General features: G+C 33.3%; 2 protein-coding genes across 11 annotated transcripts in view; both read right to left on the bottom strand.

The window, feature by feature from the left end:
- Nucleotides 1–8833, bottom strand: part of LOC134712521 (low-density lipoprotein receptor-related protein 4-like) — a 65368-nt gene extending 56535 nt beyond the window's left edge. The window contains exons 1-2 of the mRNA XM_063574151.1: nt 8642–8833; nt 7113–7560 (exon numbers count right to left, since the gene is read on the bottom strand). Coding sequence (XP_063430221.1) covers nt 7113–7560; nt 8642–8717 — 524 coding nt within the window. The 5' untranslated portion in view covers nt 8718–8833. The remainder of the gene's footprint in view (nt 1–7112; nt 7561–8641) is intronic.
- An 8514-nt stretch (nt 8834–17347) lies between these two features.
- LOC134712522 (uncharacterized) overlaps nt 17348–27810 on the bottom strand; it is a 34313-nt gene continuing 23850 nt past the window's right edge. For all 10 annotated transcript variants that reach the window (XM_063574159.1, XM_063574162.1, XM_063574156.1 and 7 more), the window contains 10 exons: nt 27175–27270; nt 26679–26807; nt 24996–25142; nt 24603–24665; nt 24167–24258; nt 22451–22556; nt 21568–21751; nt 20641–20708; nt 20034–20155; nt 17348–19249 (listed from right to left, as the gene is read on the bottom strand). In XM_063574159.1, coding sequence (XP_063430229.1) covers nt 18136–19249; nt 20034–20155; nt 20641–20708; nt 21568–21751; nt 22451–22556; nt 24167–24258; nt 24603–24665; nt 24996–25142; nt 26679–26807; nt 27175–27270 — 2121 coding nt within the window. In that variant the 3' untranslated portion in view covers nt 17348–18135. The remainder of the gene's footprint in view (nt 19250–20033; nt 20156–20640; nt 20709–21567; nt 21752–22450; nt 22557–24166; nt 24259–24602; nt 24666–24995; nt 25143–26678; nt 26808–27174; nt 27271–27810) is intronic.

Below are 27810 nucleotides of genomic sequence, written 5' to 3' on the forward strand. Positions count from 1 at the left end.
TCGCCATGTACCAGTCTAAGACTGTTTGCTGACGACTCCCTTTTGTACATAAGCGTCCACAACTCGGATACATGCCAGCAGCTACAACAAGACCTTACGTAACTGGTAGAATGGGCAAGACGATGGCAGATGACATTCCATCCAGCAAAATGTTTCATCCTTAGGGTAACCAGAAAACGCAACCCTGTCGTTCACAACTACCATATGATGGGACATTACCTAGGAACTGTTCAGCACTATCCATACCTCGGCTTAGAACTATCAGAGGACATGAATTGGGACCACCATATAACAAAAGCAACATCAAAAGCCAACAGAACACATGGATTTTTAAGAAGGAACTTAAATAAGTGCCCACAAGACATAAAAGAGAGTTCATACAAAACATTAGTCCGGCCTCACCTTGAGTATGCATCTGCAGTGTGGGACCCATTTGAAAAGTGCCATATTAACCAAATCGAGATGGTACAACGAAGAGCAGCCCGATTTGTAACATCAACCTATTCTCGGGAACCAGGAACTGTAACCAACATCCTACAGACACTTGGCTGGCCAACACTAGCAACACGTAGACAAGGAGCCAGGCGCATACTCCTTTATAAGATCTTACATGGAGAAGCATCAGTCATTATTCCAGATTACATCAGGAGACCAACTGTAACAACCCGACAATACCACAGAGACAGGTTTTCAAGAGTCAGCACTTCAACGGATGCATATAAATACAGTTTCATCCCAAGAACAATTGTTGACTGGAACCAACTACCTGAATGTGCCATTCAAGCTCCCACAACAGTCGCCTTTCGGGTCTGTGTGTGGCAGTTCCTGGCGTAACTATTGATACCTGATTTTAACCCTGTACAGTTGTTGCAAACATCACATACTTTTATTTGTTTTCGTTCCTGTAAATACACAAAGTTTGTTATTTTTAACTTGGCGTGTACTGGTTGACACACGCGCACAGTACATTTGCGTTATGGAATTTCCGACTGCAGATTAACCACATAGAAGTAGAAGCAGAAGCTATTCTGCATGCGCGAAATAACCGGACATTGGAGGAACTCTCAGAACAGGGGTTTCCCTAATTTTGGAAACACATTACACACAATCTAGAGGATGAAACCATACAAACAGAAGATTTTATGAAATAAAATTATTATGAATGTGTTCACACAAAACTAATCAATAATTGGTTTTATCAGTTGAATGAAACGAAGTCATAAGTCTTAGGTGCGCGGACACACCGGACTGCGCGGTACTAGTTATTGTTTAGATTATGGACTTGCCATGACAAAATGTGAAACAATTCAAAACAGTGTGGCTGTGGCTATTGATTGACAGATTAAATTCATCCATTGACTGGGACAATTTACGTGAATGTTTGTCTGTACCTACGTTAGACATTTAAACTGTGGGGTCACCAAAGGTTTCTAAACGCCTTTAATTATAAAATAATTCGGAAAATTAATCAGGAATAATCTTTATGTTTTGATTTATATAATTGGTCTAAATCAAAACATCGTGTTATTTCTGATTAATTTTTCGCATTACTTTATTTAGGTGTTAAGAACCTTTGGTGACCCCATAGTTTAAGAGTCTTTTAAAAGCGCATAGTGAGCAGTGGTCGTTACATACAAACGTTCACCAAAATTGTCCTAGTCAATGGATGAATTTAATCAGTCAATCAATGGCCACAGCCACACTGTTTTGAATTTCATTCTATTACAGAAATTAACATTTTGTTAATTCATGTGTAAATTGTTTTAAAAACTTTAAAATTATTGAACACATTTACATGCCCAAGTGTGTAATATATCTTTAAGATATGGCTATTGATTCTCGTCGGATGTAATACGCGTACTAAGGAAACAAATGAGAAACGCCCATTGGATCACAAGGTTTATATATACTAATAGATGACAATTTTCGTTTAAAAGCAAAAGAAATCTCCGTTCAGGAGTTTTTTGCAGCAACCATGTTACATACTGTTATTTGAAGATCCGGATAAACTTTCCTTATTTTTCAAAGTGAATTAAAGAAAATGAATTTCTTCTACATGTTAACATGATTCACGAAAACGTATAACTCTTAAACAGGATACAATTGTACTGATAAAACGTGCATCTAATAGTCAGACACTGTTCTCCAAAGATACCCCTACACAGGCAGGTCTCCGACATAACCCTAAACAGGCATGTCTGCAATATAATCCTAAACAGACAGGCCTCAAAGAAAACAATAAACAGGTGTGTTCTCCATAGATAACCCAAAAACAGATAGGTTTTCCAAAGATAAACATGAACAGTTTTTTTCTCCAAATATAAGAATAAACAGACTGGTTCTCCGAAGATAATGAACAGACATGTTCTTCAAAGATAACAATAAATAGTCAGGTTCTCTAAAGATAGCCATAAACAGTTTGTTTCCCGAAATATAACCATATACAGACAGGTTCTCCAAAGAAAACAATAAACAGGTATGTTCTCCAACTATAACAATAAACATAAAATTGAGAATGGAAATGAGGAATGTGTCAAAGAGACAACACCCCACCATATAAAAAAACAATAATAACAGCAGAAGGTTGCGAGAAATTCCCGCACCCGGAGGCGTCCTTCAGCTGACCCCTAAACAAATATATATACTAGTTCAGCATGTATGTTCTCAAAATATAACCATCAACAGGCTTGTTCTCTAATGATGACAATTATCAGCTTGGTTCTTCAAAGATAATAATGAAAAGGCAGGTTCTTCAAAGAAAGCTATAAACAGGCAATTTCTCTAAAGATAACAATGAACATGTAGGTTCTCCAAAGAAAGCTATAAACAGGCAATTTCTCTAAAGATAACAATGAACATGTAGGTTCTCCAAAGAAAGCTATAAACAGGCAATTTCTCTAAAGATAACAATGAACATGTAGGTTCTCCAAAGAAAGCTATAAACAGGCAGGTTCTCCAAACATAACAATAAAGATGCAGGTTCTTCAAAGATAACAATAAACAGGAAGGTTCTCCAAAGATAACAATAAACAGACAATTTCTCCAAAGATAACAATAAACAGGAAGGTTCTCCAAAGAAAGCTTTAAACAGGCAATTTCTCTAAAGATAACAATAAACAGGAAGGTTCTCCAAAGAAAGCTTTAAACAGGCAATTTCTCTAAAGATAACAATGAACAGGTAGGTTCTCCAAAGAAAGCTATAACCAGGCAGGTTCTCCAAATATAACAATAAAGATGCAGATTCTCCAAATATAACTATAAACAAGGCAGGTTCTCCAAAGAAAACTATAAACAGGCAGGTTCTCAAAAGAAAGCTATAAACAGGCAGGTTCTCCAAAGATAACAATAAACAGGCAGGTTCTCCAAAGAAAGCTATAAACAGGCAGGTTCTCCAAAGATAACAATAAACAGGCAGGTTCTCCAAAGATAACAATAAACAGGCAGGTTCTCCAAAGAAAGCTATAAACAGGCAGGTTCTCCAAAGAAAGCTATAAACAGGCAGGTTCTCCAAAGATAACAATAAAGATGCAGGTTCTCCAAAGAAAGCTATAAACAGGCAGCTTCTCCAAAGAAAGCTATAAACAGGCAGGTTCTCCAAAGATAACAATAAAGATGCAGGTTCTCCAAAGATAACAATAAAGATGCAGGTTCTCCAAAGAAAGCTATAAACAGGCAGGTTCTCCAAAGATATAAAAAAACAGGCAGGTTCTCCAAAGAAAGCTATAAACAGGCAGGTTCTCCAAAGATAACAATAAACAGGCAGGTTCTCCAAAGAAGGCTATAAACAGGCAGGTTCTCCAAAGATAACAATAAAGATGCAGGTTATACAAAGATAACAATAAGCAGGCAGGTTCTCCAAAGATAACAATGAACAGACAGGTTCTCTAAAGATAACAATGAACAGGGAGGTTCTCCAAAGATAACAATGAAAAGGCAGGTTCTCCAAAGATAACAATAAACAGGCAGGTTCTCCAAAGATAACAATAAAGATGCAGGTTCTCCAAAGATAACTATAAACAAGGCAGTTCTCCAAATATGATAAAAAACAGGTTGGTTCTTCAATATAAACATAACCAAACAGGTCCTACTATCCAAACAATAAACAGGTAGGTTCTCCAAAGACAGCTATACAACCAGGTTCAACTCACTATTTTTTTTCTAATAATTACCTGTACCAAATAAGGAATATGGTAGTTGTTATCAAATACATCGTTTCTATGTATGTTGTATGGCCGTTTGATTTTGTTGCACTTCAGTGTTTCTGTTCTTCCGTTGTTTTCCTTTTATAACTAATGTTTTCCCCTCGGTTATGGTTAAGCCAGATTGTTTTCTCTCAAACGATTCATGACTTTGGAACAGCGGTATACTACTGTTGCCTTTATTTCTCAGAGTGCGGGAAGTTGTATTGACTTTTAGAAAATAAGGCTACTTTAGAAAGGTTAGCTCCAGAGAGGTGTTGCAATGGTTCCTCAACATGCATGGAAAAAACAACCCATTAAATATACAGATCAGAATAAACATACTTTATGTGGAGAGTTGTGTCATTGGCAATAATACCACGTCTTCTTTTTTTTTTTAGATTTATACATACAATAAATTTCTATTTTTTTTAGGTAATGCCCTTAAGACGTCTGAAAAATGTTGAATCGATTTGATAAACAATTGTGAATATTTTGGCGAATTCGCAAGAGATTTGAGACGTTTTCTGCAGACAACAATAATATTGTTATAGCAGGAAACTGCAAAAACTTTAACTTAAGTGAAATATGTCCCACAAATCAAGGACCTTTATTCATTGCATCACCTGCAAAAAGTAATTGAGGAACTGAAGATAGAATTATTAAGAGCGTCCACGTAGACAACAGCTAATTGGAAAACCGGAGATCAGAAAAACGATTCAAGATTTAAGATGTCTGTGTCGGAAGAAGATTTAAAATAATGCCCATCTATAATTGTCAGTGTGACAACAATTTCTGGAGAGGAGAACTACACAAGCATTTCTGCAAGCTTTTAGTGAAATATGTGGAAGAACATGACAGAATATTAAAAGAGGGTTGACAAAGTAAAGTATAAAACAGTTACGGGTCTTATAACTATGTGTGGTTAACTTCGAACATGTATAGCAAAATAAATGCACGACACATGCACGTCCAACGTTTTCTGATATGATTGGATACATTAATATGATAAAAGTTTTCATTAGATGGATACCATTTTCGGGTTTAATTTGCATTTTATGTTTTTAAAATTATTGTCGTCTTTATACAACAAAGATCGATACTTGAATGGGCCTGGCGAATAAAGCCATAGAATGCTAAAAGAATTATAAACTGAACAAGTCACATTATCTTCAATGATTCGTCAATACCACCTCAATATAAATGATGAATGGACAACAGCCGATATTTGTCCACTTTTCAAGTATGGTTGCCATTTGAAACCGGTAAACTACTGATAAGTATCATGTACTTGCATTTTCTACAAGTTGCCCGAAAGTATTTTCAAACATAATGAGTCACCTAGATCATTATAATATTATCAATGACAAACAAGAGGCTTATCGTAAATATCACAGTCGCAAAACACAACTATGTATTGTTATCATTGATTGGTCAAAAATTATCGACAAAGAACACCAAAAAATATATTTATTTAAGATTTGGAAAAGCCTTCGGCACAGCCTAAATAAACTACTTAAAAGAAAAATACAGTTACGGGACATCAGGTAAAACACCATTTTGAATAGCCTCATTTCTATGCTACAACAGGTAAAAGTTACTATTATGGTAAAGTGGACAAAACCAAACTGGTCCATCTTTGATTTTTGATTACACCAAGGCACAGTCATGGACCGTTATTGGACAGTAAAACACCCAAACAATCAGTGGTGTAAAAAAGGTATATTTTTCGTCGTAAAAATATTTTATAAAAAAAGGAACAGCGAATAATTATTTTTCAGTTATTGTTATAACACTGCATTGAAATCTACTAATATAAATACTTTCAAGTTTCAACATTCCTTAGGGGTGTATGAGTATAAACACATGTATGTTGCTGACCGTACTTTGACCTATATAATGGTTTACTTTTACAAAATGTGAATTGGATGGAGATGTATATCATTGGCACACATCATTACCACATCTTCTTGTATGACGTTACGCACGATACTGGTGTCACCAAACTTAACGTCGAATTACGACGTTTTCTACATGTCAACTATGTGTAAATGCTTTCAATTATAGTAAGGCTTACAAGTTTAAAATATTATACATAATGAGTGACAACATTTCCAATTGAATAATTCTAAAATAACTATCAGGACTTTATGAATGAGACTGAATTTCCGACAGTATAATTTTTAAAAGTGTTCATGATCTGAAGTGCAAAAGTATAATGTAAAATAAATGAACTAAGGCAACAATTGGGAGTAGTGTACGTAATAAAATTATATACAATATGAATAACTTATAAGATAATTTTAAAACATAGGCACATCATCTCCTGCCATTCATTTCAATACTTTATGCTTAAAATCTTTTTTCGTTACATGTAATTTATAATTTATTCCTCTTTTCCTTTTTCTTATTCATTTGATATACTATATAAAACATGCCTATGAAAATAAATAACCAAAACGAAAACCTTTAAATTCTTCTGTATCGTTTTCTGTTCCCGTTTCCGTTTCGTATTCCATGATCGCATCTTAGGAAAACCAAATGTCACCGAAACTGTCAGAAATAGTCACTAAAACTTGGATTTTTCATTGTCGGAAAATAGAAACAGGACAAACAGCAAGGTTCCCCAAGTTTTTGAATTTCTCCTGTTTTGCAGCGAGTACAAATATATTTCCGACAATGTACATACAAATTATATTTACTTATCGTGAAATTTACTCCCAACACTTAAGTTATTAAAATCTAAATCATTGTCTTTAATTTGTCAAAGAAATCTACATAGTTTAAACGCGGTCCGCGAAGAGAGCCCATAAATGAACTGGTACGGAAAAAAAGAAATATTCACATTACCGCTGCTCAACATGGACGTGGGTTTACTGGAGAATTTTTTATTCATTTGTACACAATTTGGCTGATTGCAGGATAAAAACTTACCCTTTCTTAGGATAAATGGCTAATCCATGGGGCTGATATAATCCAGTTGTGATAATCAGTTTATAGTATACATCTGTAGAATTTAGTGGAACCATGATAATCCAGTTATATTTGGAATCCGAGAAATACATGTTATCTGAGATCCAGTCTATAACAAGTCCATCGACATATCCGGAGGTTTTTGTAAAGAGTGATCGTGTAGCTGTACTACCATCTAATGTTAGTTCTTGAATCCTTTTGTAACTTTTCTCACTCCAGAATATAGATTTCGTCGTATAATGGAAACCAAGAGCTCTGAACTGCCACCCGTAGTGAGGTGCACTGATATGTCGAACTGTAACATTCCCTGTTTTCACCCAGTCGTTCGGATCTCCTTCGATGCCAACTATTCGAGATACACCTAAGCTCGTTGGACTCATAGACCATATTAAATTTCTGCCGTGTTTAACTAGAAATATAATAACAAGATAAAAATAATATCTGCAATTTCATTTACTCTTACTTTTTTTCATAAATAAGTATAAACGACAACTGCACAGTCTAACAATGGCTTTTACATGTATCTATTTTCTATGTAGACTTTGTTTATTTAGATCGAAATATTGGCAAACTCGGAGAAGGGTTATTTAGGCCCGCTTTTGGCCTAAGATGATAAAAACCTTTCGCAACTATTCCAAATAGGCTCATAATGTTGGGAAATGCATAGATTTAAGATATGTTACTGATTTTTTGTTTATCTGCAGACGTTAAAACGTCATTATATCATGTATATGTACCGTCATCATGAAAACGATGACAAATATGGAATTTATGCAGTTATCCATCATAACTTTCATTCAGGAAACATCGTGCGTAGTAAAATAATTCAAGAGAAGCTTTAAAACTTTTGAATGTGCAGTAAGATTTGGGCCAAATAAGGGCCTTTTTGCCACAACTCCTTTTGTTAGGACTTCAAATATTTACAGACATGTATTTGATGTGAAAAAAAGTACATTTCGATGTTGTTTAGTCTGAATCCGGACTGTTCTGTTCAAACTGTTGCACACTACGACAATAAGATTTTACGAAAGGAATGACATTTACTTTATTCATTATCGTCTGACTAAACTACATGTATCTAGATTTACCATATTCTGTATATGGTATGCGCCTGTACCAAGCCAAGAGCCTGAAAGTCAATGAATGTCGATCGCTACTGTATATCATATTTGTTTTTCGTTTATTGTTTTGTATATAAATCAGGCCGTTAGTCTTATCGTTTGAATTGTTTTACATAAGTCATTTTGGTGCCTTTTATAGCTTGCTATACACTGGTATGCGGTATTGATTTGCTCATTGTTGAAGACCATACTGTAACCTATAATTTTTAACTGCAAAGTCATTTTGATCTCTGTTGGATAGTTGTCTCAGCAGAACTTCTTATTTTTACAATTAGTATCAATAAAAAAAATTATAACTTTATAATTGTTATGAAGTAATTTGAAGGTGACGCATGCGATCTAAATCTACAGAAAACGTATTTCACTTACCTCCTTGTGAAATAAAAATAAATGAGAATATTATTAAAATAAACATAATGACATTCTCCATTTTGTAAACATACATGCTGCCTTTTAGGGTTGATAATTTAATTTGCGAATATAAATAAGTAATTTGGTAGGAAATCTTGTCCTTACGGTACTCAGTATAAAATGATACTACTTCCTGCCGAGCTGGTAATTAGGCTAAGTTCAAGACGTTTCAAGTATTATTTTACTAGTCGTACATTGAAATGTTTAAGTCGACTTACACTGATTTATCCTACAAAAGACCCCGCTCTTGTAACTTCAATGCACTAACCCGGATACAATCAAGGGCTTATTAATTATAACAATTATTGACTTTTAAAAACAAAAACTTGTATTAATATACTTATATGTATGTATGTAAAACAAAGATAGATATTGCTCATACGAATATATCTATGCTACAATTTATATGTTCGTGCATGTGTGCATTTATACATGTATCAATCTACATGTATATTTATGTATCATTTTTATGTGTTGTTCTCATATTGTCAGATACTTCGATTTATTTTGATTTTCAGGTAAAACTATTCTGTTTTTTTTGGAAACTTAGTATTCACAATTTTAAGGAATACATCTGGCAGCCTACTGACTAACTTTAGTTTTGTTTATCTTGAAAGTTATTACAAAAATATTTAAATAATAAGTGTTTGGGCTGATTTATATCTCACTATGGAAATATATTTTTGAAATGTTTTTGCTACTTTCCAGCAAAAAATAAACATTGCTATATACACACACGAATAAGTGTATAATTTTCTTCAACACAGTTTGGGGTTTTCTCCACTGTTTTTATGAATGGGATTAGAAAATACACATTTTTACTTATATACTAGTATTTTATACGAAACAGAGTGTAAATTTATCCTGCCAAGTGGTTGTGTGGCTTTCGTTTTACTACTTAAAGGAGAAAATTGTGTTCATCACTTGACATAAGTGTTTTTATGAATGCTTTAGGTTATTGACGAATTTCTTCCTTATTGCGATTTCTACGTTTCTTTTTGTAAGTATTGCAGAGCATAATTGTAAACTTGTCACAAAGTTACATTTGGAGCCGATGTGCGCCATAGTTTTGTGCAACAGTAAACATGTTTATGACGGATGTTCTTTCTTGGCACAGAGATATTTAATGTAAAAGTTGAGAAAACAGCTAAACATTACGTTTGTCCGAGGCGGCATTATATGAACAACATTGAAATGGTGGTTTTACAATTTCCAGTGTTTTCAATGTTTTACTAAATGCTCACGAATAGTTAATACTGATAAAAAGATTGTTTCAAATCCAATTATTTTTTAAAAACATAACATCTGATTACTGTACAACGAAACAGCTAACAACAATGACCAAAGTTGTGTTAAAATGAATGAGAATGAAAAAAGAGAATGTATCAAAGAGTCGTCTCTTATACTACCATGTTTAATTTGCTTTGTCATGTTTTTGATTTTCTTAATTATATATGTGCTTTATCTATTTTGGTCTGCTTAAATGCGTAATTATGTTTTTCATGTTGTTGAAAATGTTTGTATGTATTCGAATCTAGAGTTTTTCAGTTTTTCAGTTTTGTAGTTGATAACTACGGAAGCCCATAGGGGACCTACAAAAAAAATTTCGTTATCTCAATATATATATCGTTATTTCGATATAATTAAATCGTTATTTCGATATAATTAAATCGTTATCTCGATATATTTATATCGTTATCTCGATATTTTTTTATTTCGTTATCTCGATATAATTTCATCGTTATCTCGATATATTTATTTCGTTATCTCGTTATCTCGATATTTAAATCGTTATATCGATATTTAAATCGTTATATCGATATTTAAATCGTTATATCGATATATTTATTTCGTTATCTCGATATAATAACATATAATTGCAATTTTTGTCTCGCCTGCAACCAAAGTCGCAGTATGCGAGACATAGGTATTACCATCAGGTGGCGTAAACTATTTGTTTAAAGCTTTATATTTCAAAAGCCAGAAGACCTGTATGCTTCATTTCTTGTATGCATATACCTTATGTTACGAAGTTTCCGTCTGTCATATGTCCTTTGTCCCTGACCTCATTTTAATGGTTCAGCGACTGCTTAAAAAAAGGGGAGGGTTGGGATCCCGCTAATATGTTTAACCCCACCACATACTGTATGTATGTGCCTGTCCCAAGTCAGGGGCCTGTAATTCAGTGGCTGTCGTTTGTTGCTGTACATGTGTTACATATTTGTTTTTCGTTCATTTTTTTGTACATTAATTAGGCCGTTAGTTTTCTAGTTTGAATTGTTTTACATTTGTGATGTCGGGGCCTTTTATAGCTGACTATGCGGTATGGGGTTTGTTCATTGTTGAAGGCCTTTCGGTGACCTATAGCTGTTAATTTCTTAGTCATTTGGTCTGTTGTGGCGAGTTGTCTCAGTGGCAATCATACCACATCTTCTTTTTTTTATGTTTACATGTTGGTTTGAGTTTTGTTGCACCTAATCTGAAGAATCACATGAGCCTCAGCCAATGCCATCATCATGCATGATCAGCATCCGTCTTCCGTCCATTAACCGTTAAGTTTAAAAATCTACTTTGGAACAACTATTGGTATTCTGGCATAAAGTGTTACCCTTGTCCGTCCGCCCGTCCGTACGTACGTCCACCAGGGGACTTTGAACATTCTGTTTGGTCGATTTTCAAGAGTTTCCTATATATAACTACTGAATTGATTTGATTGAATCTAATTATAAGTAAATATGTTTTTACCAAAGTCCTTAACAAGTGTTGTTACTTTTTGAGCCGATCCGAAATTCAAACTGTCTGGCCACTAGCGGAGGTCAAAATTTGCATTGAAACCCTATAGAAAACCACATTTGCATCTCCCTTTTTGAGAATCACTAATCAGAATCGAACAATTATTACTGAAAAATTATTACATCAGGGTTTTCGATATCACAAACTAGTCAAAACATTTACTAAATTTTATCATCGGTATTAAGACATCATTCGTAAATATAGCTCAACATGCAGACTTCTTATACGTTCAGGTATTTCACATCCAATTTTTTATGAAAATATTCTTTATAAAGCACAAAGGTGTCAGTATTCACCTCCGAAACTTACAAAACCTTTGAATAGACTTATTAAGAAAGGATATAATTACGATACTGTTGTCAAGTCATTAAAGATTGCATATTTTGGCGTTAATATTGAGTCACTGATAAGGTCTTTGCGTCGGAACTAAACACATTTATTCTAAAAACAGTTGTTGGTATGACACGGGTTATGTTCTTCTCATATATATTATGATGGTATGATACTAAACCCCTAACGGGAAGGATTGTGCCTGATGTTCATATGATGAAATTATAGTCTTTCAGTCAGTTTAATTGAAGTGTGGAGCTGGCATGTCAGTTAACTGCTAGTAGTCTGTTGTTATTTATGTATAATTGTCATTTTGTTTATTTTCTTTGGTTACACCTTCTGACATCAGACTCGGACTTCTCTTAAACTGAATTTTAATGTGCGTATTGTTATGCGTTTACTTTTCTACATTAGTTAGAGGTATAAGGGGAGGGTTGAGATCTCACAAACATGTTTAACCCCGCCGCATTTTTGCGCCTGTCCCAAGTCAGGAGCCTCTGGCCTTTGTTAGTCTTGTATTATTTTAATTTTAGGTTCTTGTGTACAATTTGGAAATTAGTATGGCGTTCATTATCACTGAACTAGTATATATTTGTTTAGAGGCCAGCTGAAGGACGCCTCCGGGTGCGGGAATTTCTCGCTACATTGAAGACCTGTTGGTGACATTCTGCTGTTGTGTTTTTTTATTTGGTCGGGTTGTTGTCTCTTTGACACATTCCCCATTTCCATTCTCAATTTTAAAACTTGATATAGGTGTTCACTATATAGGCTTTGTTGTTACTTTGTAGTGGATTCGTTAAACAAGAGTGCACACGCTGAAATGTCTCGCCTGCTTTACTAACCATGATTGGTTTAATGTTGATAGTTCTTAAGATAAAGTTTCACTACAAGTATCACATATATAAACTTAAAATCATCATTGATCCATGAAAATGAGGTCAAGGTCATATAAAACAAGACAGACAGACATGTTCACCTTACAATCATTCCATCCATCAAATTAAGTTGACCTATTGCTTATAGTATCTAAGAAGGAGACTTAAACAGGAAAACTAAACACTAACCAATGAACCATGAAAATGAGGTCAAGGTCAGATGAACCCTGCCAGACAGACATGTACACCTTACAATCATTCCATACACCAAACATAGTTGACCTATTGCCTATAGTATACAAGAAAAAGACCAAACCATGAAACCTTAACATTGACCAATGAACCATGAAAATGAGGTCAAGGTCAGATGAACCCTGCCAGACAGACATGTACACCTTACAATCATTCCATACACCAAATATAGTTGACCTATTGATTATAGTATACAAGAAAAAGACCAAACAATGAAGACTTAACATTGACCAATGAACCATGAAAATGAGGTCAATGACAAATGAAACCTGCCAGACAGACATGCACACCTTACAATCATTCCATACACCAAATATTGTTGACCTATGGCTTATAGTATTACAAAAACAGACCAAAACACAAAAACTTAACATTGACCAATGAACCGTGAAAATGAGGTCATGGTCAGATGAAACCTGCAAGACTGACATGTACCCCTTACAATCATTCCATACACCACATATAGCTGACCTACTGCTTATAGTATCTGAGAAACGGACCTAATCATGTTACTTTAACCTTGATCACTGATCCATGAAATGAGCTGGAGGTCAGGTGAACCCTGCCATCGTTTAGAAATGTCGCAGACTGATTCACATGCGCTTGTTGGGTAGACCCTCATTTTATGTCGCCTGCGCACGCAGAGGCGACATATAGGGATCACTATTCGTCGTCATGTTTAACTTTTATTTGAAAACATTCTTTCATTATTTCATTTAATTGCACTAATAATAGTGTTATTATAGTTAAAATTTAATTAAGTATCATAAGAATTAAAAAGGAAAAATAAAAATGTTGTGCAGCCCATTGGCACATGTGGGCTAATTAAGCTTATCATAAAAAACACAAGAAGGAAGGTTGTTGATGATATTATGAAGATTTTTCTGCCTTAGAAAATGTACCCATTACAGTCATAACATACACCTAATATACATTTGTAGTTGAACTATTGCTTATAGTACTTCAAAAACAGACTAAAAAAAAAAAAAAAGAATACATTAACCAATGAACCATGAAAATGAGGTCAAGGTCAGATGAAACCTGCCAGACTGATATGTACCCGTTACAGTCATTCCATACACCACATATGGTTGACCTACTGTTTATAGTATTTAAGAAACGGACCTAATCACGTAACTTTAACCTTGATCACTGATCCATGGAATGAGGTCGAGGTCAGGTGAAACTTGTCTGACAAACTTGAAGACGTTGCAATGAACCCGTATACCAAATATGGTTATCCTATTACTCACAATAAGTGAGAAATTCATTTGACAAAAAAGTCTTTTTTTTCAAGCAGTCGTTGAATCATAAAAATGAGGTCAGGGACAAAGGAAATATGACAGACGGAATCTTCGTAACATAAGGTATATGCATACAAGAAATGAAGCATACAGGTCTTCTGGCTTCTGATATTTAAAGCTTTAAACAAACAGTTTACACCACCTGATAGCAATACCTATGTCTCGCATACTGCGACTTTGGTTGCAGACGAGACAAAAATTGCAATTATATGTAATTATATCGAGATAACGAAATAAATATATCGATATAACGATTTCAATATCGAGATAACGAGATAACGAAATAAATATATCGAGATAACGATGAAATTATATCGTGATACCGAAATAAATATATCGATATAACGATTTAAATATCGAGATAACGATATAATTATATCGAGATAACGAAATAAATAATTATCGAGATAACGATATAAATATATCGAGATAACGATTTAATTATATCGAAATAACGATGTAATTATATCGAAATAACGATATATATATTGAGATAACGAAATAATTTTATTTTTTTGTAGGTCCCCTATGGGCTTCCGTAGATAACTATATCGAATTAATAAAAAAAAAAAGCTTTCGTTTCGTACAGAATCGTATTTTGCGAAACAAAGCGAATCAAATAAGCCGTACTAGCAACAGGTGAAAGGAAATAATCAATAAAAAATCATCCTGACCTCCCTCGGGTAATTGTTGTATTTCTACTGCCAAACGGACGGAACGACAAAAATTTGTAATACTATGGGCGAGTGAACACATTGAACACGTGGACAGGTAAAGACAAATTTCGCATTTCCAAAAAATAGATAACGTAACATAGTATGTACATTCAAATCATAAATCTGTTCTTGCCGAGTATGTATAGGCAACACATCTAATATATTCCTTTCTTATGACTTCGTCTCTTCTATATTTGGCGTAATTGTCGATAACGAAGGCCATCTTTTCTTTGTACGGCATACGTACTATTGGGGGCATTTCTAGAGTTCGTATTTTCTCACAAGGAAGCTATTAAACCAAGAGTTACAAATGGTGGAGTTGAAATCATCCCTTCGTTACTTTTATGGACGCCATCACGAGTTGGTTGACCGTTATAGAATGTGCACTTGTAAGTTGTCTAAGAATGTATGACATTTGTCATCAGAAGGAGAGTCAGACAATAAATGTCAAACGTGAAGCAGTCATCGATTTCATTTAGGGAAAGATGCATGGTAACCCGAAACATTAGGATAGCCATTTACCAACTGCAATGTCACTTGATTTGTCGTTATACTCTGTGCTTAGCCAATGTAAAAATATGAACTTACCTGTAACTTACCTGTAAATCCAATTAGGAGAAAATACAAAATCGGCGTAAATGAAAGAATGAAAATTTTCAAAATCGGCGCAAATGTCATACGCCCATGTCCCTTCACACCGAAAATGTAAATACATAAACAATTATAACAGTATGAATCAAATCTTTGCTATAACAGTACGAGTAAAATACAAAAGGTTAGAACCATTTTAACGAAAAACATTTATATAATTCCTAGCATTACTATCAGGTTTAATATTGCCAAACTTTTAAATATTAAAATATGGCCACCGTTTCTATTAAAAGAATATAGTACCATATACAAACAAAATAATATCTGAGCTTTTGGTATATTGTATGTTGTTTGATAAAGAGTTAAATTTTACTTGTAACTATTGTTATAGTTCATTATTTTAGTCCTAAGTGAGGTCCTCCTACAAAACATTTCAGTAAAATGACAGATTTCCTTCTCGGCGGCAATTCTCCATGTAGAAATCGATCTCACATGTAAAATATTATTGCAGGTAACCGTATGTGTTCTACTTTTGATATAATTACACTAATAGAAGCAAACACATTAGAAAATAAACAACTCTGATTATCCTACACATTTTTATGTCCTGTCAAAAGTCAAAAGATTGTCTGTTTGTGTATTTTGCTATTAAAGTTGGGTTTAATTTGTTGGCAGCTATGTATTTTGTATACGTGGCAGATCTTTGATAGTATGTTAGATTTATAAATATTGTTTAGTCTCGCGTAGATTTGAAGCTTAGTTTTCTGTGTATTGTTTTGAGGACTCTGTCTAGTGTTTTCCTTTTCGTTTTTTTTTTTATGTGACCATGGTTTGAGTATTTCTTCGACATGTTGTCTTTTACATGATAACTTCTTTCTCTAGTCGTTATCATGCTCTCGCATTAGCGAACAGCCCATATGTCCTTTTATTCATTCGGAAATGCTTATATTGTATATAATACGATTTCGTGTTCCAAAACATCTTTAATAAGAAGACGTCTAAATACATATAGATTAGTTCGTGTAGTTACAAACTTAAAGGTTGGTTAAAGATTTTACAGAAATATGGTTACTATTCTTCGCCTGTGCACCTGCAATCCCCTGCAGATGATGTATAATTTTGAATGTCCTGTACCAAGTCAGGAAAATGGCCATTGTTATATTATAGTTCGTTTCTGTGTGTATTACATTTTAACGTTGTGTTTCCGTTGTGCCGTTTGTTTTCTCTTATATTTGAGTGTGAATTCACATCACTATAAGACGTGTCACGGTACTTTTCTATCCCAAATTCATGTATTTGGTTTTGATGTTATATTTGTTATTATTATCGGATTTTGTCTAATGCTTAGTCCGTCTCTGTGTGTGTTACATTTAAATGTTGTGTCGTTGTTCTCCTCTTATATTTGATGCGTTTCTCTCGTTTTGAGTTTGTTACCCCAATTTTGTTTTTTGTCCATAGATTTACGAGTTTTGAACAGCGGTATACTACTGTTGCCTTTATTTGACACCTATGAAACCATGTGCAGGTGGAATTTGGACGTTAAATTTTATGTGTATGCTGAAACTGACACGCTCTAGACTATTTAAAAGTAAAGGATGTGGAATGATTGACTATCATACAAATAGCCATCGTTGGCCAAAACACATAGGTGTAAGCAACGATAAATCAAAGTACGGTCCTCAACAATGATCAAAACCGATACTGCATAGTAAGCTGTAAAGGGCAGCGAAATGACGAAATGTACAACACTTGAAATGGTATACCAATGGTCTGTGTTTCATGTTCATGATTAAAGAATTGTAATATAATTATAATATGTTTATTATTTTTTTTTAATTTTCAAATGCAATTTACTACAATTTGTAAAAAATTCTTTATCTAGCAATGAATTATAAGCTTTAGAATATTTAACAAATAGAAATTGCAATTCAAATACATTCACAGAGGTTAAACATTATCAACCTCAAATATACATGAACTTGCATAAAAGAGTTTTAGGGAAGAATGCCAACAATAAGTAAATAAAACATGACCATATCATTAACTACATTAATGAAAGTTAGGTCTAGATATTATCAAAAATATGCAATCTTGGTCACAACACTATATTTACATATATATTGTTTCTTTAGTTAATCTAACATTTTCTAACTGTATGACTTGACGTGTATCTTGTCAGAAATTGCATCTGCATTCATAGACTGTTTCGAAATTAAATATAATATTCAGTGACGAAATCGGATGTCAAAAGAATTTAAAGAGAAATTGAACTTTCTGCCAGCAAAATTTAATATAGTTAATCTTGCATTTTAAAACCCCACATGGTATCATTAATGTTACAGGTATTTAAATTAGCTGCATTCCATTTTGTTTTTTAAACAGTTCAATAAAAACTTAATCAAATAAACTGAAATATGAATTGGCAACGCAGATAGTAATAAACGGTAAATGAATAACACATCTTTACAAAGGTCCTGCAAAAGTGAACGCTTTGAATAAGCATAAATAAATGGTAGTGCATATACAACACACAACAGTAGCAGGCTATAATAAAAGCATCGATAATTGGATAAGATAGATATATTTTTTGTTCACGTATTTCCATTTGCTGCTGCCTTGAAAGCTTTGGAGATTTTCATTGCTTTCATTATTTTTGATTTTGCATTTGAAAATTTCTCAATAACAATGTTATTATTTGGATTAATATCTAATTTTGATGGATCCTTCACTAATCTAGCTTTGATAAAACCTTTCATAATGGCTTCACTTATTGGAACTTTTTCACGTGTTAAATTGTTAAAATAGTATCCATCTTCTCTATCTAACAAGCGTCGTGTTAACGCATCAGTAAAGGACACTTTAATTTTACGTTTTTGGTCTATAACCCCGTGTACGGCATACGTTTTTGTGACGGTTTCAGCCTCATGTGTAGCATCTGGTCCATCAGTGAACTCAGCCTTTACAAGACCACTTTCTATCGCATCATGTATTGATATAGTATCACCATTGTCCATTTTGTAAGTTCCCGATTTGGTATCAATGAAGCCTCTCTTTACTGCCTCTGCAACAGTTATCTCCTCTTCAGTGCCCGGATCCAGCACTGCCTTCACTGTGTATGGTCGGTTTTCCTTTGTCGTCTTAATTGTTATAAGACCATATGACTGGTCCTGTTTTCGTAATCGTTTTCTTGATTGTGTTTGCATTATAACAAATCCTTCGTTCTGTGCATCAATCAATTTCATGACTTCTTTTGTAACAGGATTAACATACGTGCCTGCAACTTGATCTAAAATTCCCTGTATAACTGCTTCTTGAACTGAGATCAAAGTATTTGTCCTCGTATCAACAATCGACTTGATAATCAAGATACTTGTTTCCTCTTCCACACTTGAATAGATCTGATCAGTTGTTGTTTCCTCTCTGGTTTCGGTCATTTCTTCAGACATCTCATATGTTTCATCTTCGGGGACAGTTTGCTGTACTGATTGTTGTGTTTTGGTTACTTTTTCTTGGACAATTTCTTCAAAGCCATCATATTCGTCTCCTACTTCATTTAAATCTCCACGTTCCAATTCACGGTCTGGGAATGGTTCACTTGGCGTTTCTGACAACGTAATACTTTGGTCCGAAATAGAATATTGGTCAAGTTGATAATCTGTTGATGTGTAACCGGGAAGTTCAAGATCTAATGGAGTATTCCAGAATCTACAAAACAATTATTCATTTCGTTATTATACCCTTGTATCAAAGACATCTTGTCATAACAGTTTTCAGGTTTACTACCAACCATTCTTTAAGATAAAGAACTGAAAACATAACTGTATAAATAACTGTTTTCATGAATGATCAGAAGGTGTCTAGTGTTGGTTTTTTTTAGATTCTCGTGGTTTTTTTAGAATTAAGTCTTCACTATGGAAGTCTTACAATCGGTATCAAAATTTTGTATACAGCTCGCAATCGAACATAGTCTTAGTCAATCCTATCTATTTATCTATTCCAGAATTACATCAAATCGTGCATGCATGTACATAAACAATACCTCAAAATCTAAAAGTTAATCAGGAACTGGTAAATATTCAGAGACATCCGTGTTTACTCTATTAAAGTGAAGGATACTCGTGTTGTTGTTTTATTCTATTGTGATAGAAAATAAAATATACATTTTTTCTTTCAGAAATGAGTGGGTTTCAATACCATTTCTGATCCATTGTCATCATCAAACTTTCTCCTTCAGAAGAATGTGTAAGTATTAAGATTCCTCAAGATGTAAAAAAAATAAATTTGAATTGTCTTGATTTCATCTGCCGAACATAGATATTGAAATACTGACAAAGACATTGCAAGGCGTTGTTTTTGTGTTTCACTATCCCCGTTTCTTTTTTTTGTCAATTTTTAAAGACCATATTTACGTGTTATAGCTTTTAATACAACAGTATTCTATATGGACGCAATATGTGTTGAGATGAATACGATATTTTGTAAAACTTACTTTACGAAATGTGCAGTAGTGATATATTTCAATTGATCCCATTTGTCACACACTAGTAAATATTTGGGTTGTTGAAGAAGTTCTACAACCACTTTGTATGTCTCCCAGTACGCCCAGAAATCCTAAAACAAAGTGCAATAAAGATATGTGACATTATCCACCAAAGATCAACTAAACAGGGTACGCGTTCAGCTAAAAGTTGCTTTTCATAAAAAAAAAAACCACAAAAAAAACCCCACCAACGATCACTTAATTTTACTGGTAAGACAAGCTGAAAAACATCAGTTTCCCTGGCTGTTATACTTTTCCTATTTATAGTATTTCATATTACTTATAGTTTAACACGTGCGTGAATTGTTTATCTATGAGAATTTTTCATAATAATTAAGATGTCGACATCACTTCCCCAAAATGTCTAGGAATCTGATAGATAAGAGTAACTTGTTCTCCAGGTTTTAGTGGAAACAAATAGATCATTTTCTTAATTAAGCATCTGTGCAGGTGAACCCCTCAAATCTACTCTCGATTTCTAATCATACGGTATGACAAAGATATAACTTAATTTGTATCTGTTCTAATTACACGCTATGAAAAATATATAACTTACTTTGTATCTGTTTAGGAGATCATCCAATGATTTTACTTGAACAACAACAGTTGAGGAAACTTCTGAACCTACAACAAAGGATGTAGTCAATATACTTTGATTTGCATAAACTCGTAGACAAATGAATGACAAATAAGTGCAATGTATCAATTACACGAAAGATTGTACACTTATTTATGATTTGTCCATTCTCAATTTTTAATACGTATTTCATGACAAATATTTTTATGCATACTGGTATATATCTAATATTCATTTCAGTTGCATATATATCTAATACTTATGGTAGCTTTAGTTAGCCAGCTATAAATAAAGGCAACAGTTGTATACTGGTGTTCAAAAGTCGTTAATCGATTGAAAGAAAACGAATTCTTGTTACAAACTAAAACCGAGGGGAACACATCAACTATAAGAGGAAATGGAAGAAACAGCAGGAACACCGTAGTGCAATCAAAACAAAAGCAAATACACATATATTAAACGAAATACTTGATAACAATTGCCATATTCCTGACTTGGTACAGGACATTAAAAAAAAATTGTGGATTGAACCTGGTCTTATGGCTAGCCAAATCTCCTGTTAAACAATGTTTAAAAATATAGCTAAAGTGACAACACTATGTGACAGAAATACTACACAACCATACGCAAGAGCATTCTCACCAGATAACTAGGTTATTCGGAAAATATCTGTCCCAAGTTAGGTATACGGCAGTTATTTTTCACGTGTTCCGTTGATTGATAGCTTTTAATTTTGTCAGTTAAATGGACTTCCCTTTATTTGAATTTGCCTTGGTGTTTGGTATTTTTGTTATACTATAATCGAATAACAGATACAATACTAAAGAAAGTGTATATGCTTATTCATAACTTAACAATGAAATCAACAACAAGAAATTTTGTTTCTAGCTTTAAAAATTATCTTACTCTTGCCTTTCCCTTTAGCATCATCAGATTCTTCGAGAATCATTCTGAGTTGAGACATTCGTTCCTGGAGAAGCTTGAAGTCCCCATAACCATTCCAGTTTCTGATCAGGGTATCTTCAATGTTGTCCAATATCCCCAATAAATCTCGTTTGTCTTTCTGTCCCATTGACTGCAACGATCTTATCTGCGGATAAAAGTAGTTGATGAAAGTACTAGTTTAGTTTAAATGTCAATGTTATTTTTTAGAAATGAAAAAAATATATGTTTATAAAAACACAGTTTTGGCAAAAGTAAAAGGGTCATAGCCTTTATAAAAACTGGATGTTTTTATGCAACAAGTTTATTTTACCACAACAAAGTGTCATATTTAAACTTTTTCCGAAATTGTCTTGCGCGATTACACCAAACTTGAGATATGTAACTTGTGACCCTAACACAGTAATAGCACGGTAGCATGATAAGGATATTTCTATCATGTTTAATATAGACATAATGTTTTTCTATGTTGTGATGTTATGCTATTGTTTCAGAAAAAGGGAGAAGGTTTGGATCCATTAAAACGTTTAATACCGCTGCAAATGTTTGCACCTGTCCTAAGTCAGGAATCTCATGTACAGTAGTTGTCGTTTGTTAATGTAATATATACGTGTTTCTTGTTTCTCGTTTTGTTTATATAGATTAGACCGTTGATTTTCCCGTTTGAATGGTTTTACACTAGTAATTTTGGGGCCCTTTATAGCTTGTTGTTCGGTGTGAGCCAAGGCTCCGTGTTGAAGGCCGTACTTTAACCTATAATGGTTTACTTTTTAAATTGTTATTTGGATGGAGAGTTGTCTCATTGGCACTCACACCACATCTTCCTATATAATAGATATGAGCTTACCTCTTCCTCTGACCAGTCCCTGAACATCAACGTCATGAAGGCAATCATTTGATAGCCAAGACGTTTTATACTTCCAGTCCACAGTGCAAGTAGCTGTATTCGTAATCTACATATCAAAGTATAAAAAAAGTTGAATAAAACAGCAAGTGCCTTTACAATTGTTTAAATCAGTTTCAAGAATTGTTTGTTTAGAGAAAAGGATTCTATGCTATACACTTTTCACACATTGTTATTTTTTCTAAAGTAATATAAACTTGAAAGTATGAAGATAAAATTGTCTGAAATTCGACGAAAATCAGACCTCAAGTAGTTGATAGAAAATGAATTAAAAATATAAATGTCGTCTACGACTACTACCAACATCATCAATATGAAAATAAGGAGCTGTGGTATGAATGCCAATGAGACAACTATCAGAATGCATATAATGTTGAATGTATGAAACTATAGGTAATTGTACAGTTTAACCAGATACGAGAGCCCTCAATATGACAAAAGTTAATACAAATTAAATCAAACGTGAAAACTAAGAGCCCAATTTAAAGAAAACCAATTTACAAAAAACTGATGTGACATAATTATATGAATCAAATACAATTGCATAAAAGGTTCCGGACTTGGGAGTGACACATTAAGAAAATTGCAGGGTTAAACATGTTTGTGAGCGCTAAAACTTATACCTAAACTAGGACAGTGATATTTCAGCAGTATACAAAGAACTAAAAAATCACTTGTAAATGGTTTGTCTCAATAGATCGAAACGAAGCATAAAAATGTATTAACATAAAAACAGTAGACATAAGAGTTCTCGTATTGACTGAAAAAAATAAACCAGTTTGATAGTACACCCCGTTAGACACAATATTTAAAGATTTAACTATGGCGTTATAAGTTGATTAAGTTTAGTAAGGATATATTCATTGCAATTTATAAAATTTTGGTCCTCAATGCTCTTTGACTTCGTACTTTATTTTGGCCTTTACCATATTTTGATTCGGGCATCACTGATGAGTCTTTTATAGACGAATTGCGCGTCTGGCGCAATATATCAAGTTTTAGTCCTGGTTTCTATGGTGAGTTTATTTACAACCACTGGGTGGATGCCACTGCCGGTGGGTTTATTATTCCTCGAGGGTATCACCAGCCCAGTAGTCAGCACTTCTGTTTTGACATGAATTATCATTGATATGGTCATAGTTATAAATTAACTGTTCACAACACTTGGAATGTTTGAAAACCAAGGCTTTTCTACCTTCGTACTTTTATGGCTCCTAACATGTTTTGATAAGAGCTACACCGATATTCTTCTGGCGCAATATATTAAAATTCCAATCCTGGTATCTACATAGATCGTATTTTAGTTTTTAGGCCTTTTAAATTAAAAGAGTGTTAATTCACATTGCGATAAGACGTGTCACGGTACTTGTCTATCCCAAATTCATGTATTTGGTTTTGATGTTATATATATGTTATATTTGTTATTCTCGTGGGATTTTGTCTATGTGTGTTACATTTTAGTGTTATGTCGTTATTCTCCTTTTATATTTAATGCGTTTCCCTCGGCTTTAGTTTGTTACCCCGATTTTGTTTTTGTCCATGAATTTATGAGTTTTGAACAGCGATATACTACTGTTGCCTTTATTTATCATATATGAAAGATTTGAATACAAATAAAGTTATTCCCCTGTTAGTTTTTCATATTACAATTATAATTACCTGACTGCAGCATCAATTGCTCTCCCCGATGGAGATGGAATCAGCAAAATTACTGCTGGGACCATGGCAGTCTGCTCCCTTTCATTTTGTACCTACAATTTTCAGTTAAGAGCTTAGGAAAATATTGAATCATTTACCATAATAAAGTAGAGTTCTTATCAATCCTTAAAAACAGCCTATATCGAAGCAGAGTTATGTCAATTCATCACAAATCGTTCAATGAAAATAGTTTAAAAGATATCAGTATATATAGGAATATACCTGGTAATCTATTTTTGTTGCCATTTATTCCTTTGGTTTGTTAGTATTTGGATTTGAATACTCATTGTTAACAATATGTATAGTTTCATTACTAAAAGATGATTGAAGTTACAACTTAATAAAAAGTACGTGTATATATGTGTATATGTGTAGCAATATGTTTTACTTTCATTACCTTCCATTTATCTCGCTTGCTATTGTCTACTAAGGTAAGCGTCTCCCCTTCGATGAATTCAATCTATAATATAATTTATTATAAGCAAATATTTATAAAAAATACTTTTATTTAAAAGAAATGTAACCCTACATTGTAAGTATGGCGAAATGTAGAAACAAAATGAAAATGTCACGTTTTAATAACATTTTATCTATTTAAACGTTATTAGTTATACAAATTTGACCTTTTAAAACATTGTATTAACACAGTAATGGAAAGAGACTACATTTAATTGTCTTGAACAAAATGCAGAGTATCAGAAAAGATACATTATATATCTGTTTTATAATTAGTATTAATCCCTGGCTAACTTTTTCATTACTTCTTGATAGCTAATATGAATTTGAGTACCTCAGATGTCTTGTAGTCTGTTAAGGCAATCACTGGTTTAGAATGTTGTAATTTCTCTACTCTGTCTTGTACTGGAACAATGTCCTTTGCACGATCGAAAAGTCTATCAACTTTGCTCTGCCACTGTAGGTATGCTAGTAAATGATCCTACAAAATTGTTGAAATCAAATGTTTTATTTCTATAACTTTTGGTTCTCAATACTCTTCAACCTTTTTTTGGCTTTCAAACTTTTTTCATCAGAGCGTCACTGGTTAGTCTTGTGAGGACGAAACGCTCGTCTGGCGTATTAAATTCAAGACCTGGCACCTTTTGATAGCTATTACTTGTCGTTTCTCTGTGTTATATGTTCTCCCATTTATTTGTATTTAGTTCTATCATGTAATGTTGTCATTTTTAATGTTATATTTAACATTGCCATAAAAACGGGAGGTTATGCATGACACAAATCAAGGTTCAACCCACCATTTTGTTTTATTAAAATGTCTTGTACCAAGTCAGGAAAATTGCCATGGTTATATTTTAGTTCGTTTATGTGTGTGTTACATTTTAATGTTGTGTTTATGTTGTGTCGTAGTTCTCTAATATTTGATGTTTTTCCCTCAATTTTAGTTTGTAACCCGGATTTGGGTTTTTTTTTCAATCGATATATGAATTTCGAACAGCGATATACTACTGTTGCCTTTATTTAAAATTTTATTTTTGTAAAGCAATGACCCCATACAAATTACCCACTTATGCCTACAAACGGTAGTGGATAATCCTTTCGTCTCTTTTATATAATTAAACTATTACTACTGAGGGAGAAGTCTAATGTGATTGCATATGAAGTATATCATTATAAATCGATAAGAACAACTTATTTTTATACACTCAACTTAATTTCAGATTATACAATACTTAACATAGTTCATTCTTATTAAGTTGATGACTTTAATTTGATGAATGTACTGAATACATATATAAAAATCAATAAAATTGGACCATGACCACAGGTCAAGTGTTACTTTAATCCGTTTAATACTCGTGCTTATGACTGAATATGTAACAGGAAATCAAATCTCTTTATAACTACCAGTAGTTTTTTTTTCTCGTTATTTCAGGACACGCTTACCTCCCATTAAACCACAACTTCACAAAACAAAACTGGTTAGTAATAAAATTGAATTTGCATATAATCAAAATTTGCACAAATAAAATGTGGGTATATTAGTGAAAAAGTAAAATCATAAAAATACTGAACTTAGAGGAAAATCAATTCGGAAAGTCCATAATCACATGGCAAAATCAAATAACAAAACGCATCAAAAACGAATGGACAAGAACTGTCATATTCCTGTCTTGGTACAGGCATTTTCAAATGTAGAAAATGGTGGATTAAACCTGGTTCTATAGCGCTAAACCTCTCACTTTAAACGATTGCTGTTTCGTTTGCGTCTTTTATGATATTTCTGGTCTGCTCTTATTGGAATTGAAAAATGTGGGGTTAAATGCCAAGATTTTCTATAATGGAAATATCTATGTTAAGTATGATATTCCTACTGAGGACCAATTTACTAAGGCATTTTTCACACTGCAATTACATTTTAGCTATTATATATATGTATTATTTTTTTCTCTGTAATCTTTATTTTAATGTGAGTGTGATAATGAAAAATTGTTAACTCTGTTTTAAAATGTAATACCTTCATTTCTTCCTGGATAAAGGCAACATCAGACGAATCGCCCTTTAGTCTTGATTTATCGAAAGTTAAATGAATACGCGAAAGTGTTGTGTTCATCCAGTATTCAACTTCTTCTACTTCATGGAAGAACTAGAAGAAAATAACATAAAATATAAAATTGCAGACCTTTATGTGAAATAAATAAATAATGCTTAGTTAAGATTTTGTTGTTGTTGCATAAAAAAATGATTTTTTACGATACCGGTACATATATCCGGGTAAATATTACAGTATAACCACCAGGTATGTTCGAGTATAGAAATTAGGAAAGTCGTCAATACAAAGAGGTATGGGGCGTAAAAAAACAAATGTTAAAGGTGTTTTAAAAAAAACCACTTAATTTATGAAATCACCTGCAAACAAACCGTGCGAGGAAATTACTACAAGTATGATGATTCTTACATTATCACTTGAGATTATACAATTATTTTGTTCTAACAACTAAACGGTTTTTTACCTGATGATATGCGGCAGCATTATGAAGATGGACCTGCGAGCACTGTAGAACTGTATCTATCCATCTCCAGTTATTTCGTACTCCAGCTACACAGTTCTGTTTTAAATAAACATTGCATAGATTTTGTTTTAATGATAGTATCTGTACATAAAACTTAATGTAAACTCTGGAGTCTAAGACAATTTCACATAAAATTTAGACTTCAGTTGATTGTATTTTATTAGTACTGTAGGTGTTTTTTTGTCCTTCACTTGATGTTTTTTTTATTTCCATCTATACCTGCCTTTTTTTTTTTAAATAAAGGAGGATAGTGTTTTATTGTGTTTGTTATAGATCAATTTTATTAAGATTGAAACTTAAATGAAAGTTTGTAGAAGAACAAAAATCTTACGTTTACTCGAATCGTTGTTTAATCAGTCAGAAGACGCGTACCAGTTGTCGGCGCATCCAGTGATGGTGAAAGTTTTTTTTAAAACGACTTTGACTGGCTATACAGCCCTTACACGGTCGGCGCATCCAGTGATGGTGAAAGTTTTTTTTAAAACGACTTTGACTGGCTATACAGCCCTTACACGGTCGGCGCATCCAGTGATGGTGAAAGTTTTTTTAAAACGACTTTGACTGGCTATACAGCCC

This window comes from Mytilus trossulus, chromosome 3 (genome assembly GCF_036588685.1).
Source record: "Mytilus trossulus isolate FHL-02 chromosome 3, PNRI_Mtr1.1.1.hap1, whole genome shotgun sequence".
Classification (NCBI taxonomy): domain Eukaryota; kingdom Metazoa; phylum Mollusca; class Bivalvia; order Mytilida; family Mytilidae; genus Mytilus; species Mytilus trossulus.